The sequence below is a fragment of the Thunnus thynnus genome, chromosome 22 (genome assembly GCF_963924715.1).
Source record: "Thunnus thynnus chromosome 22, fThuThy2.1, whole genome shotgun sequence".
Classification (NCBI taxonomy): Eukaryota; Metazoa; Chordata; class Actinopteri; order Scombriformes; family Scombridae; genus Thunnus; species Thunnus thynnus.
The window spans coordinates 8439926-8455082 of NC_089538.1; the positions used below are offsets into that span (position 1 = coordinate 8439926).

Consider the following 15157-nt stretch of genomic DNA (forward strand, 5'->3'; position numbering starts at 1 on the left):
TAATGGTAAATGCTAAAACATAGTCTAACAGTAGCAAAAGTAGAGAGGAAACATAAAGTCAGTAATATTTACAGTATCTAAAGTTTGCTTAGATGCTGTAAATACTTTCAGTTAGAACTGTGTGTAATGAGAAAAAAGAAAACTATTGTAGTATGCTGTATGTAACCCTAACAGACGAATGTTGCAGAAATAGTGATTCATGTAGTGAAAATGACCTCGAGTTACTGTTTCTGACAAAGAGCCCTCCATTAATCAGGCGCATTTCCTTGCTTGGATATTACATCTTTAGGCCATAATGTGAATACTCTACTGTACTTGTCAGAAATGACAAATATGTAACATGTTAACCTGCATGAGAAGATATGATGTTTGTGTGTGTTTTCATTTTTTAAATTTGTCCAGCATGTGTGTGTATCCACATTATAGTAATGGCCGTATGGCAGGCTTTGTTTTAAATGTGCTGTTTACTGTAAAACAGTCACCTTCTCATACAGATTGTATGTGGGAGATTGGATGACTGTGAGTGTGTGTGTGTGTGTGTGTGTGTTTGTGTGTGGAAGGGAGAGGCCAGCTGGATGGGCCTGGTATTGGGTTACAGAAGGCATGGAGTAGTTTTTGCTCTATGACTGTCTCAGATCAATTAAAAGGGAAAGAGGGAGAGAAAGTGAGGGAGGGGGGGGGGGGGGGGGGGGGTAGAAATGGAGTGGATGAGCAAAGAGGAAATGAGTGGACATTAAGTTGACAGGTGGAGGAGGAAGAGTGGGAGGAGGAGCGATGGTGAGATAAGAAAAAAAAAAAAAAAAAAGCCAGAGGATATTGCAGGGGAGAGGATGTAATGAAACGGCTAGCGATGCAATAAGCACAACCACTGCTGTGTCACGGAAGAAAGAGTTGATTCTTAAAGGAATACGCTGATGCTCGGGCAAATAAGCTCTTTGATTGAATCACCACAAGTTTCACCTTTGTGGGCGTTCACTATTAAATATTCTCTTTTGTCTCGGAGGCAGTAAACAAAGAAAATCAAATACTGGACATGCAGAGGTGACATGTTGTGAGCCAGTCCAGAATATCTGAGAAAAAGTGTATTTTGTTGGACATAATCGCCTTAATCAAGGACTAGGAGATGTGAGAATTTGTTTTTTCATTAATCACATTTCCTTGTCTGTGACGAGCAGCAGCAGCAGGAAAACACTGTGTGATGTAGCCTATATGCTGCAGAGCAAACCGACAAATTATTATTCAACAAGTGAGCGTTACAAAGCCGCTAATCAAATGTCGAGGATGTCTCCAGCTGGGATAACCGTCTCCCATATTTGTTTACGAACTGTCTCCAATTTGTGTTTGCATTTCAGGCTGCAAATATTGCTCTCAGGGGATCATTTTAATATCTAAAGTGCCTGCTAGTCATGCGGTCAAGGAGAATTTGGATTTTTTGGAAAGAAGAGAAGAGGTAACTCAAACAGCTGTGAAAGTCTGGTTTTATTGATGCTCATGGAAATCTATTTATTGATAGTGATTCAGCTGATTATAGGGAGAGTAAACAACAAAAATTACAGCCAACGCATCGTACAGCTATGAACCACAGCCTGTAACACCCAGACAGTCTCTAACCAGTATGCTGTGTGGTGGAAACGTGTATTATTAGAAACATTGGATTATTTAAAGATGGGCTTAGCACGCCTCTTAATCTTTTGCCATGACTTATCCTCCTCTCACAGCCTTTGTCACAGAGAGAATGGGACTTTTCTGTCTATGCATCCATTGAATACAGTGCATAAAGACTTTCTGCCATGTTTTGAAATCTACTGCCATCAAAAACACAAGTTGTTGTAAAAGGTCTTCAGATACACTAACTGTCACTTTCATTGTTTTTCATTAATGAGTTTTACTTCACCGATTTATATTTTTTCAGATGGTAGATGTCTTATTGTAATTTGGAATCATAATCATAATAATTACGTCCGGTTTTAAGGTATTTTACACCTGTGTTTTTAACCAAACTTTTGTTAAACTAGAAGTCAGTAAGCACAAACTTCCATCAACACTGAACCTAAAGACAGCTTCTTTTTAGGTGAAATTGATTTCGCAGGAATCTTAAATGTCACTATTTTTGACATAATATCTCTTAAAATCAATGAGCTTTAACTGAAGGTCCATTTACTAGCTTTTTTCAGCGCTTTCAACACCATCTCACATTCTTCATTCTTCATAGCAAACTGAAGTTGGTACAGTTCTCCATGCTGCATACGACCACTTGTTATCATGTGACCGAGGTTCCACACTTACAGTACGTCATGTGATAAAAACTTCAATTTGCTGATGAGGAGTGTGAGATGTGGCTGAAAGCTCCAATAGAAGCCAGTAAGTAGACCTTGAAGCAGCCTGAATTGATTTTTTCCTCCTTTGTGTGCAGTGGAACAAGCTGTTCAAACAACACTGACATATTATCACCTTACAGTATAATGTAGATATGACTAACATGTTAGCAATGAGTTACTTATTTACACATCCAGCAGATATGGAGAAACATTAGCACACATTTACAGTTGTTTCTCTGGCATCCTGATGAATGTTACTTCCCTTTTAGGTCTATTGTAGTCTCAGCCAACTCCTAAGAAACATAATTAGGTCTTTAGCTGCTAAATCCTCCTCTATGTTCACTAGCTAGTTACTAACTTTGTCTGTCTGTTGTTTGGTGCTGGCAAGTAGTGTGCGGTGGTTTGTTTGAGCTTTGTTGCTGCTGGAAATGAGGTTGATAAAGTAGTGAGACTGAACCAAATTGGAGGCTGTAAAACCAAAACAACTTGCTGAAAGACACTAACACTGTGTAGAGGTGAAGGTACCTGCAATCAGGTGATAATTCTCTGTGGGGTTGTCACTACAAGCATCCCCTTTCACATTACACATAGTCATTTGATATATTAATAATATAAAAAGATTGATTAGTGCAGCTTTAACCTTACCTTAACCTTGTTAATTTGCTATAACTGCGATTGTTCCTTAACCTTAACCATACTGTAGTTGCCATTTGCAGATATTGTAGAAAGAAATTATCCGTCTGTCTGTGTTCTGTCTGAAGATAGAGTTAAACATTTTGGAAGCTTGTGCCATTATGATTACATCCTCTTTTTATGCACTCAAAATGTCTCATCTGTGCATCTTTGCCCAACAAATAAAAAAAAAAAGTTGTCACTCTCTCAAAACCTAGACGTCAGTCACAAAGTTCCATCAATACTGAATGCAAAGACATAATTCCTGTAATTTTAGGTGAAACTTTTTTTGAAAAGTTTTTGAACCTGCAAACATTCAATAGATCATGGGATTTCGTCTCTATTTTCATTATTTTAGTGAGTGGAGTGCAAATTGTATGTATCAAAATGTAATGACTTGTTTCTTGGCCCAAGACCGATCTGTCCACCAAATGTCATAAAAATCTGTTCATATTATGGCAAGATCTCCTGCTGTCAGACAGACAGGCTGACAGAGAGGCATAAAACACCTCATCCTCGACAGAGAACACAAACATGTCCATTATGTGTCCATTTTTGTCAGCAGGACAGACTTGATTATCAGTAACAGACTGTACATACAACTCTATTCACATGTTGTATGCTAATAATACCCAGCCGGTCTCATTACCCATTCCCAGTACCATCACCAAGTGACGACTTCCAAGTATTTCCTGCTCTAATTTAAAGCAGCGGGGTGATTCGTCCTGTTCTTTCTCAGCAGGTAAATTGCTGCTTTCTCCTCACTCTTCTTATAAATCTGAGGATGGGAGACAGGAGGGGGATGTAGTCAATCACATGTGATAACATCCCCCCTCATTTTCCATTCTAATCACTCTGTTTATGAGCGGGATAATGGATAATGGTGTACATGTTTGTCATGATGTGGACAGAACGTGTGTTATTAGGCGGATTAGATTATTTAGAGATGGACTTACAGCACGTCACTTAAACCCCTTAAGGTGATATTTATACTGCCCTGACTTCTCTCAATTCTCTGCTGTAGTTCCCGTATACTATTTATAACCGTGTTTCTCTTGCTTTCCTTCTTTATCTGCCTCTTTCTCCCCTTTCCCCTCCCTCCCCATCCTCTCTTCCTCTCTGCGTCACTGTGTCTGTGCATTGAGCATGAGTGTGTGTGCTTAATGACAGAGGTGCAGAGGCGGCTCGGATGGTAGCTAAAACAGAAGCTGTCCTCCTTGCTTTCTGTGACTCTCTGTTATACACACACACACACACACACACACACTCAGACCCAAACAGAATAACTGTTATTTAAAGACTAGAGCTGTACTCGCTCATTTAACAAAAAGAAAAAGCCTTGGAGAGATAGATGGGTGGAGGAGAGGAAGGGAAAGATGGAGGGAGTGACGAAGGGGAGGGAGGGAGGGAGGGAGGAGAAGGGAGGCACCTAGTGATGGAAAGATGAGAGGACGAGGAAGGGGATGATGTCATCTTTTAACCCCATACCACTCCCCTCTCCTCCCTCCTGTTTCCTCCCGAGATTCTCTCATCTCCTCTCCTCTCCTCTCCCCTCCTCTCCTCTCTTCTCCTCTTCTCTCCTCTCCTTTCCTCTCCTCTCCTCTCCTCTCCCCTCCTCTCCTCTCTTTTCCTCTTCTCTCCTCTCCTTTCCTCTTCTCTCTTTCTGTCTCTCTCCAGCAGCTCTATATTTAGATTTGTGCAGCTGTGTGTGTTTGTGTTTTGATGCTGTTGCAGAGTGTTTGGCACTGCTCATTCTTATATGTTGCTGCTCCTTTTACCAAATCCACCCCGCTCCTCTCCTCTCCTCTCCTCTCTCACCATCTTTTTTACGTCACATGCTGTTTTTTTTCCTCTCTATGTTTCAGGTTGCTTTTTCCCCCCATCTTTTCCTCCTCTACGTATTTAAAGGATCAGTCTGATGATAATCTATACTCTATATTTGTCTTACAGTCAACAAATCCCATGTGCAGACCTGAACTAACGATCAATTGATCCTGCTAAGAAATGTAGCCAAAAGCCTGATGTAGCTTCTTTCTCTGTGTCATAGTTGTCTAAAAACTATTAAATACACAGTAATGAGCTACACTGTTGAACTGGATGACATGTTCTTTAACTGCTGTGATTATGGGCACTGAATTTTATTTTGAGTTAATTCCACACCCACCCCACTGCTGTAAATACTCACTAGTGCACCAAATGTGTGTTAATCGGCAGCTGAAAATAGTCCCCAACAAACACACTGTTTATTCATGTTTTGGTAACGTTTTGTAAAAACTACAGTGCCCAGTTGTCCTAGAAAATTAAAGTAAATGAAACTATGTATTTGTGAAGTGTTTTTATCTTCACTAGGAGTGGTTGGTCTTTGGGCTGAGTGCCACAGACAGGGAAGGGAAGTTGGAAAGTAATGAGAGATATTTGTTTCTCATGGGATTTTGTTGATAATAAGAAAATATAGCACACTGCCAGCCTTATTCTTTACACCTAAATGTAGGGCTTTTATTCAGATATACAGATTGTTGTAGAAGTCATTCTTTTTATGGTGTTGTTGGTACACAACTGCATATAAATGCAATATTCTGGCATTTTTAAATTCTCTGTCTGTAGAGGATAAAGTTCAGACAGTAGAATCATTTGGACTGTTTTAGGAGATACTATTGAAAAACTGGGATGATTCATCTGTTTACATCACATTGATACACTGCTCCAGGAGAGAAAAATATGGGTGAAGGGAACTTATCCAAACAGGGATAGAAGGAATTTTTATTGCAACACACACAAGGAGTTGCTTGTTTTGTGATACAAGCTTCTCAGTGTAATATCTACTAGACTAAAGGATTTTTTTTTAATCTTCCTCTTAGCCAGGGCTGGGGAACTATTGTTAACGTGGGCCTGTAAAGCCCAAAGAGTCTTTGTATGTGCAAGACTTGACATGCAGGACGGACATCTGTTAATGGCTAACACATTTATGTCTTTTAATTTATGTCAATTAATGAGTGACCAAACTGCAGAGCAAATTGCTTAACTGAAGATCTTTCTGATGTAATTCAATCTCATATATCATGATTTCCACTGTAACACTTACTATGAAATCAAGTTTTAGTTCAAGTCCTCAGTTACAGGTAACATGTAAATCCATTGTTTATTTAAACATAGTGTTGAGAGCAGCTTTAAAAAAGAAAATGTAGAGCTGTAAATTATTCAGGTAATAACTGAAGAGAAACAAAAGACAAAAAATGAATATTTAATTATTCTTTGTGGATATGCATTTTGATTCTTTATCTGCACAGCCATATGAAGAACTATAGAAATTCAAAGAAGAATACAAAACTCTAAGCACTGTGTATCAGCACTGATAGCTTAACATAATATATGAAATAATAGCATTTAAAAATCAGGTGTGTATACCTGCCTTTCTTATTTATTCTTTATTTCGTATTTAGTTGCATTTATGATTGTGGTAACTTTTTTGTGCCATGTGGAGGAGGCCTCCCTTCAAAAAGATTATAAACCTCAACCTTTTAGACCTTTTGATTTTTTTTTGTCTGTATTTTAAACTCGAAAATCATGGAGGGCAAAGCCCCCATTTACAATGACGTCAAGCAAGAAAGAAGACAATTAACACAAACATATAAATACAACTAATAAATAAAGTAACAACAAAATCAGTTAAAACAGGTACAAACAGAGTTGTAGTGTGTTCCAGGTTGATGGTGCAAAGATGTCAAAAGCAGTTCTTTCAAGCTGTGTATGAATACGAGGAACATTGAGTGTAAGTCATTAGTCCTAGTGTAATGTGGTCCAGTGGACCAAACTAGCATGGAAGTAATATAAGAAGGCAGCTTTCCAATAAGAGCCTTGCAAATAAACAAATACATATGCAAATCATGCCTCTCAGAGAGAGAGGACCACCCAACCTTTAGTACAGGATGCAGTGATGAGTGTTATAAACATCATGAGTAATGAACCTGAGTGCAGAATGGTAGACAGCATCAAGGGGCTTTAAAGTCGCAACTGAAGCATGCCTGTACAAGATGTCACCATAGTCTAAAACTGATAAAAAAGTTGCCTCAACAAGGGAAAATGTCAATCTTTTGCCTTAGTTTACTCACCAAATTTGATCATCAGTGTAAAGATGAATATTATATCCAGTTACAGCAGAAACAATATCTTTTACATAAAGAGCAAACAGAACAGGACCAAGGACTGAGCCTTGTGGGACACCTTTTGCAACCTGAACAAATTCAGATTTAACAGATCCTATTAATTCACACTGCTGACTCACATAGGCAGCCTTCCAAACCGTGGGAACTGTACCAGATAAGACAGAAAGGTTAAAAATATATGTTATGTACTGTAGCTTACTACAATTGGGGCCACAAGCTTCTAAGAAGTAAGGATCAAGTTTATCGTCGCCAACTGAATATTTCAAATCCAATGCTAATAAGGTAGTGGCCATGTCATCGGAAGAGAAAGAGCTGTAGCGTAAAACGAGGCATTGGCATCGTCTGAGAGTCAGGAGAAGTAGTGGGCAGAGGGGGTCCTGTAAAAGTTTCTTGAAAGAGGTTGCCAGCAGCTAAAAACTTTTTATTAAAAGCAACACAAATCTCTTTATAATCTGATATTGAGGATCCATCAGCTGACGTGAGAGGAGGAAATGAGAGTGAAGACTTACGGTTCAGAGAATTCACTGCCTTCCAAAATTTTGATGGATTTGAATATGAATTTGGAATTAAAAGCAAATAATAATTAGCTTTAGCCTTCCTTATTGCGACGGTGCATTTATTTCTAAGGTGTCTGAAAGTAAGCCAGTGACCAGGCTCGCCAGTAAGCCTGGCAAGAGCTCAGGCTTTATTTCTCTCTTTCGGCAAGGATGAGATTTCAGCAGAGAACCAGGGACTTGACCTGTTCTGCACCCTATGTTTTTTAAAGGGTGCAAGCTTATCAACTACAGAGTTAAAAGACTTACAAAAGTGGTCAAGAGCTAAGTCAACATCAGGGATTTTAAAAGTATCATGATTGTCACTTTCACAGAGATCAGACAGAAAGGCTTTCTCAACAAATGTTTAAAATTCCTACTAATCACCATGCAAGGGCATTATTTTTCTATATTTGTATTTCTAATACAAGCTGTCAGACAATGATCACTAAAACCAAGCTCAATACTCCCGATTTAGTGATTTTGTCATTTCTATTAGTTAAAATTAAGTCAATTAAAGTCGATTTAGAGAAGTCATTTAAGTTTGGCCCGGTAGGATCAGTAATTAGCTGTGAGAGATTAAAGTTTTTTACAGACTTCTTTTAGATAATCAGAGTCAGAGCTCATCCAGTTTAAATTAAAATCCCCTAAAATGAATTTATATAAGGAGCTAAAAGATCAGCTAGCTCATCAATAGCTGAGGAGGAGGCAGAAGGGGGTCTGTACACTGCAACCACAGTAATTGAAGTATTACGTGCAATATTTGCTTTCAGAGCCAAAAACTCAAAACATTTATCGACTATGACTGCAGATAAAAGACGCTCTTGCGTAAATGGCCGCACCAGATATGAAATATAATGAAATTTGATTTCACTACAAGCATTTAGAGTTGTACTTTTGAATCTATAATCACAGACAGGCACGTTAGTGATTCAAAACACTAATTTGGATTGTCAGAAACATGAAACTAGCTGACTCAAAAAGGACTCACTTGCTGTGATTAAGATCTCAGTTAATATTCTAATCAATGCACTGATGTGATATTAAAAGCTGCTTTGAATAAATGAGTCTTGAGTGACCCGCGATGACCTAATAATATCGCAGCCACAAGTAAAAAAATTAAATTCTCTTTTGCTCAATATATAATAAGTATGAATAGTTTTATTTTTCCACTGCCTGTTCGTGCCTTCAGACATTTTCCTTGCACACTTATCCATTTTTTTGACACATTTCTACCTGCATGCGACACAATAACAGACAGTAAGGTAACACCAGTGGCCAGTTTAGCAAACACAACCCAAAAAACAGTTTGTGCCTGTTTACCGACCCCATGTCAGTGATTCTATTCATTTTCTTTGCCTCAAAACATGTATTGTGGTTCCGTCTGTGCCTGTCAACTCCCTGTACTTTCATCTCAGCTCCCTCATTCGCTCTCTCCCACACTTGCTCTCACATGACCCACCAAGTCTCTTCATTTCCTTCATCCTTCCCTCTCTTTTTCTCACCTCCCATCTCACTCTCTTGTGTCCCAAACACACATACGTGATTTTTCTATTCCCTTCATCTTTTCACCTCGCTCTGTTCTTTTTTTTTCTCAGTCCCAGCACGGCACATCTTCATACAATTACTCTCCATTAAAAATGGATTAGATTTCACCTTCACAGTCTGTCTACAGAGGGAGAGCAGGAGGGAGGGAGGGAGGAATCAGGAGAGAAGGACAAAGAGATAGGAGGGATAGGAGGAGGCGGATTAAGATGGGGCCGAGCAAAGAAGGGGGAAATGAAATAGAGGAGTGGAGAAAGAAAGGAAAGGATGATACTCTAAAAAGATGGAGAGTGGTAGTTGCAAATAGCATTTATCTCGACCCAACCAAAAGACACAAATACAATTTGTGGTTGCCTTTCAGATTTAGACTCACACTCAGAAGAAGAAACAGTTCACCCTTTTAAACTTTTAACACTTGATTTTCATCACAAATAGTCAGAAAATCATGTGAACATGGCTGTCACACGTTTGTCCAGTCACTGAGAAATGGCTGCAATTCAAGAACAAATTGACTACTCAGCACAGCTCAATGAACAGGCTCATAGAGGTGAACAGTAGATGTAAAGTGGTCAAAATAAGACACTGTGCTGGCTGCCAGGAAGGTTACAGAAAAGTCACTGAAAAATGTATGCAGTGCACGCCATTGCTTTTACTCAGGGAAAAGATCACAAACAGTTTACCAGTTGTTAGACCGAAAATCAGGATCATAATCTTGGATTTAAGTTACTCTTGTGGATGTTCTCATATTACAAAGATATCTTATAGAATATACAGACAGTTTAACAGTATGGATTGTAAAGTTCGTCATAATTGAGGGAATAAGAAGCCACATGGTCTCACAGAATATATGTCTAGTTTCTCGACACCTCAAGCAAAGGGCAGCCCTCGTCTATTGTTGTGCAGCTCTGTGCCAAAGAGAGCAGATGGTCCTGGTGTGCCCACAAGAGGTGAGGGGGTCTGGGGGCTGGAAGAGCTCCAGTCAGCCCCTTTACCCCTCCTGTGTCTCCCACCTAGGGGTTAAGAAGGGTTAAACCTAATCCGCTCCCACTGTGTGTGTGTGTGTGTGTCTGTGAGTACTGGATCATCCTCTGTCCAACTGCACAGTCAGTCTAGACTGCTTCCCAGCCATTGTGCAGTATCCTCTTGGTAACATGTATTGTTTTTCACGGACAGAGGGAGATTATTTGCACGAGCCTGTAAGCACATTGAGTTACCAGTTTATCAGGTTGACCTCTGTCTTGATAGCAGAGTGTTTTTCTTTGTTGTGAAAATGAAAAACCTCTGTCCAGGTATTTTGTGTGCAGAAGCCCTACTAAAGCTGCAAATACTTCTTCTGTATGCTAATAGTGTTGAATCCCGTCTCTATCTAAATTAGGGAAATAGAAAGGAATTGGTCCCAGTGCTACCAATGGCAAAGCCAAACAATTGTCATCGGGGTGGCCAGACTAATGCTGCATTCATGCTATGTCAGAAGGATGGGAAGGATCGCAAAGATTCCCATTTTCAAGGTTGTTTGATAACTGAGTTGGCTATGAGGCTTTAAAATACTGTACATTGATTACATTATATCAACAAAATTTGGGTTTAATTACATCAGATGATGGACTCTGGCTAACGTGACGCACTTTCAGATAAATCCCAATTTCCCAGTTGTAACTACAACTTGGTGACATGAACTCTGTTTACAAGTTGGAAACTCATAATTACGGTAACTCCGATAGGACCAGTATTCACTTTGTGGTGTCACAGAAATTGGTGTCTCGTTCAGGTTTTGGGTCACAATTTATGCTGTTTTGGGTCACTCCCTCACTTATTGCTTGAAAGTGTGCTATTAGGAATGATAAATAATGTCAATGTAATGTGTTTTATACAGTAATCCCTCAATACTAGATAAAACAATTTCTGATACTGATAATGAATAAACTGAAGTTAGAGGATATTTGCTTATAGCTAAATGTATGTATATTATCAAAAATAAGCCCCTAATAGTGTTGTGGGTAGAAATAGTGACAAATTTCCCCAATTGAAAGAAAAAGGAGAACTGTGAATTACAGACCACACTAAAATACACTATTTTGCACATGTGTCAAAGCATTGTGCACCCATCTAAACTTGTCAAAAGTGCAAAATGGTTCAGCACAAGGAAAAGAAAAAGAAATTGGTGCCACATTCTGGTCTACCTAGGTCCAGCTGGATATAGTGGTTATACAGTTAAAAATCCAGTAATGAGGTCCTTTAGGGTCTGCCATTATATCTCACCTTCTCTTCATTTTCTTGGTAATTATGGGAAATTGAACATATATCATGTAATGAATATATGAATACAGTCTGAAATATCTGCAACATGAACAAAAAGTCTTTGGTTCAACACAAATCCGTCACAGACCTTTATGTATAACATTTGTTTTTATATTTCCAGCGTATTTTTTATGTCATTTGTTTCAATGTAGATCAGCATATTAGTGTTCAAACCAAACCTCACATACATCTCACTTGCTTATATAGCAATCTAAAGTCTGGATATTTCACTGCTGTATTTAGCTACTGAGTCATCAATCATCTGCTTACTCAGAAAAAGAACCGAGCATTCCCATTTGGCTGCTGTCACAGCTTCTGACTCTATCTTGGTGTTTGTTCCATTTTTTTTTTTTTAATTTGAGTTACATTTTTGCATGATGCTTTACAGGCCGAGCTGCTAAGTTTCACACCCCCGCAGGCATGTGGAATCAATTTAAAACTCATTGTACTTGTTCAGTAATCCGTGGAAATTAGATGCTTTCTCTATATCTATGAGAAGTGGAGATTTTGGAGGTGCAAGGTTTTAATCTGTCGGCCAGTAGGAGATTGTTTCGTTTTGACGAACAGAGCTGGAGAACGAATCTGACAGGTAATAGGACTGAGATACAAATGTGTTTGTAGAGTAATAGTCTGCTCTTTTTCCCTCATTACCTTTGAGAGAAGACCTAGCCTTTAGAATACATCTCTGTATACTCCAGCTTGCTTCCTCACACTCCCACTTTCATAAATGGCCCAAACGATTCACTATCAAACAAAGTGCCTTTCGGGAACGCCATCCATTTTAGCTGAGCAGCATCGCCCTCTTTTTGTCCTTTAACCTACTCGTCTAACATGTCTATTTTTCTCTTTCTTCCTACCTCTCAATCATCCAGACGCCCCGGTGGCAGAGTTACATGACCTGTTCTGTAAGAAGCTGCAGCAGTGCTGTGTGCTGTTTGATTTCCTGGACTGCGTGGCTGACCTGAAGGGGAAGGAGATCAAACGTGCGGCACTCAATGAGCTGGTGGAGAGCGTGGCCACTAGCAGAGGAGTCCTCATAGAGCCTCTCTACCCAGAGGCTATTAAGATGGTATGAGGGGAGAGGGAGGAGGGAGGTTTGGGGGTTGAAATTATGGACTAGTGGATGGATAGATGAAGGATTTGAAATGAAAGACAGATGAATAAATGCTAAGTATCCAAACGCCAAAAATTTGTAACACAGACAGTGACAAACAACTTTATGGTGGATGAGCAAAGGGTTCAATAATTGAATGGATGGAGGGACAAGAAATATAGAAAGCCAGAAAAAAACGTTTCCACAAGTGAATCAATCCTCATCAAATGCAACACCTGGAAGCTCTGCCCACGGCAAGAAAATAGGAGGAGAGAGGGATGAGAGGATGATGGTACAGAGGTGGCAGACAGTGTGATATCCAGCCGAGGAGCTCTGGTGAAGTCACCAGAGGCTATAAACAAAGGTGGTGAGAGAGGAGAGGAGAAAGGAAGAGAGGGAGAGATAGATAAGGGGAAGGAGGGAGAGATAGAACGGTTGCAAAGGGTGCTAAGAAGCAATGGGCTGCACAGATGGCGAGAGAGAGAGGGATGGAAAAGAAAGCTAGGAGTGTGGTGGAGAGTGTGGCCACCAAAACAGCACCAGAGGTCCCAGAGGATCTAAAGAGGAGGAGAGGAAGGAGAGATTTAGGGTGTCTAGTACATGGGAAAGGAAGGCCAACAGAGGATATAGCTTATGCTATGGAATCACTATATGCAGAGGATATGAAAACCCTGATAAGACAGAGGGGACAAAGGAAAAGGGGAGGAATGCTTTAATATGTGGCCACTAGTTTAAAAAAGCTTAAATTCTTAGATGATCAATACTAGAAGAAGCCCACAGGACTGTAAATGCACCACAGAGCGAATGTAATGTAGGAGAAAGAGGCTGGAAAAGAAAGGAAGGCTAGAAGGTCCTGGACAACGATAACAGAGAGCAAACTGAAAACATTTAAAATGAGCATTTCCCAACATGTTTTGTAAAGTTTGGGTCATTTTTGTCTAATTTAAGTTACTTCACAATTGGAAATCATGGAAATTGGCTCCTAATGTAAGAACAAGATGTCCACAGTCATGCTAGCAGCTCTGTGAGGCTGTACTAAGGCAAACAATATATATAAAATGTATGCTATAGATAGAATAATGAAGAGAAAGGTGGAGAAAAGGAGGAGGAAGGAGGGTGACATTAGGAGAGAAGGCAGTGAGAGGAAGAGGATGGAGAGATGACAGGTCAGGTGACGTTAAGAGTCACAGCTTTGATGTGTCTTAACCTTATAGGATTTAAATGTCAAGAGAACCATATATGAGAAAGACTGGCTGAATGATTAGAACCTTTTTATATCCCAGTGAGGTTTAAACGGTCACATGAAATGAGCCCATAGCCTCCCGCAGTTACACGTTTCACTAAAACAAGCGGCGGTGTAGAGAAGGGAAGGACGGAGGAAAAAATGCTGCTGAATTGGGGCGCTGGGATTTACCACGTTTGCTTTTTGCAATATAGTTCATGCACAAGTGGGCAATGTAAATGCATTTGTTGAATAAATCATGACATAGCGAGCAGTCAGGTTGCATGACTTATAGGCTTTTCTTCTCATAACAGCATCAAATATGGCCGACATTAGCTGATGTGAAAGAAACAATTCATGAAGACCAAGATTTTTTTTTTTTTACCATCAGCTGCCGACTGACATAATAGCACAATACTGCCACCCACCTAAAACAGCTGTATTTTATTTGCTTGACTCCGGTTAGTGGAAACCCTCTTAATGCTTAGGTTTTCTTTTAATATGGGACACTTAGAAACTTAAGACTTATTTGATAATTTATATTGTTTTATAACACCAAATATTCATCCTGCATCTATCTTCACCCCTCATCCATTTTCATCTTTTCCACTTCCTATTTTCTGTCCCTCCTCCTCCTCCTCATTTGTGGTTTTCCAGATCTCGGTAAATATCTTCCGGACTCTCCCGCCCAGCGAGAATCCAGAGTTTGACCCCGAGGAAGACGAGCCGACACTTGAGGCCTCCTGGCCGCATCTGCAGGTACTCTTGTTGTGATAAAATTACGATGAGATTCTGTGGATTTACATGAGTTTATGCATTTCCCCTGCAGAGGTAAAGGGAGAAAACAACAGTTGCTCTTATGTGAAAGGATATGTTCAGCAAAATGTGTTGGCCTTTTTTTACCAAAAATCACTGCTGTAATGAATTTACTTTGTTATTAAAGTGAAATGCAGTGTCAGCGAGTGCCATGACAAATGGGTCCTTCTATATATTATATACTATATTTAGGAGGGTGGACATTGTCATAATGCACACAACTCCCACCAGGTGTTGCTTTTAATGCAGCGTTCAGCATTTATCTGTACACAAACACGCCATACCTGAGCCTTAGATCAGTTAAAACTGCACTTTAAGGGAAAATATACCTGCTTTATCAGCCTGAATCACAAAATGGAGCTTGTCCCATCTCCTCAACAGACTTGATGTGATGTTTGTCTAGATGACATTTAGCTGTAGCGTACAGTCACTTCTCCGTCTTTAGCAAGAGAAGATTCAAGACATAAGTCCAAGCTGTCATGAAACAGCAACGTTAG

General features: G+C 39.7%; 1 protein-coding gene across 1 annotated transcript in view; it reads left to right on the forward strand.

Moving 5' to 3' along the window:
• ppp2r5b (protein phosphatase 2, regulatory subunit B', beta) overlaps window positions 1-15157 on the forward strand; it is a 44168-nt gene that overhangs the window by 10871 nt on the left and 18140 nt on the right. Inside the window, exons 2-3 of the mRNA XM_067579887.1 lie at window positions 12402-12598; window positions 14502-14603. Of these exons, the coding sequence (XP_067435988.1) occupies window positions 12402-12598; window positions 14502-14603 (299 nt within the window). The remainder of the gene's footprint in view (window positions 1-12401; window positions 12599-14501; window positions 14604-15157) is intronic.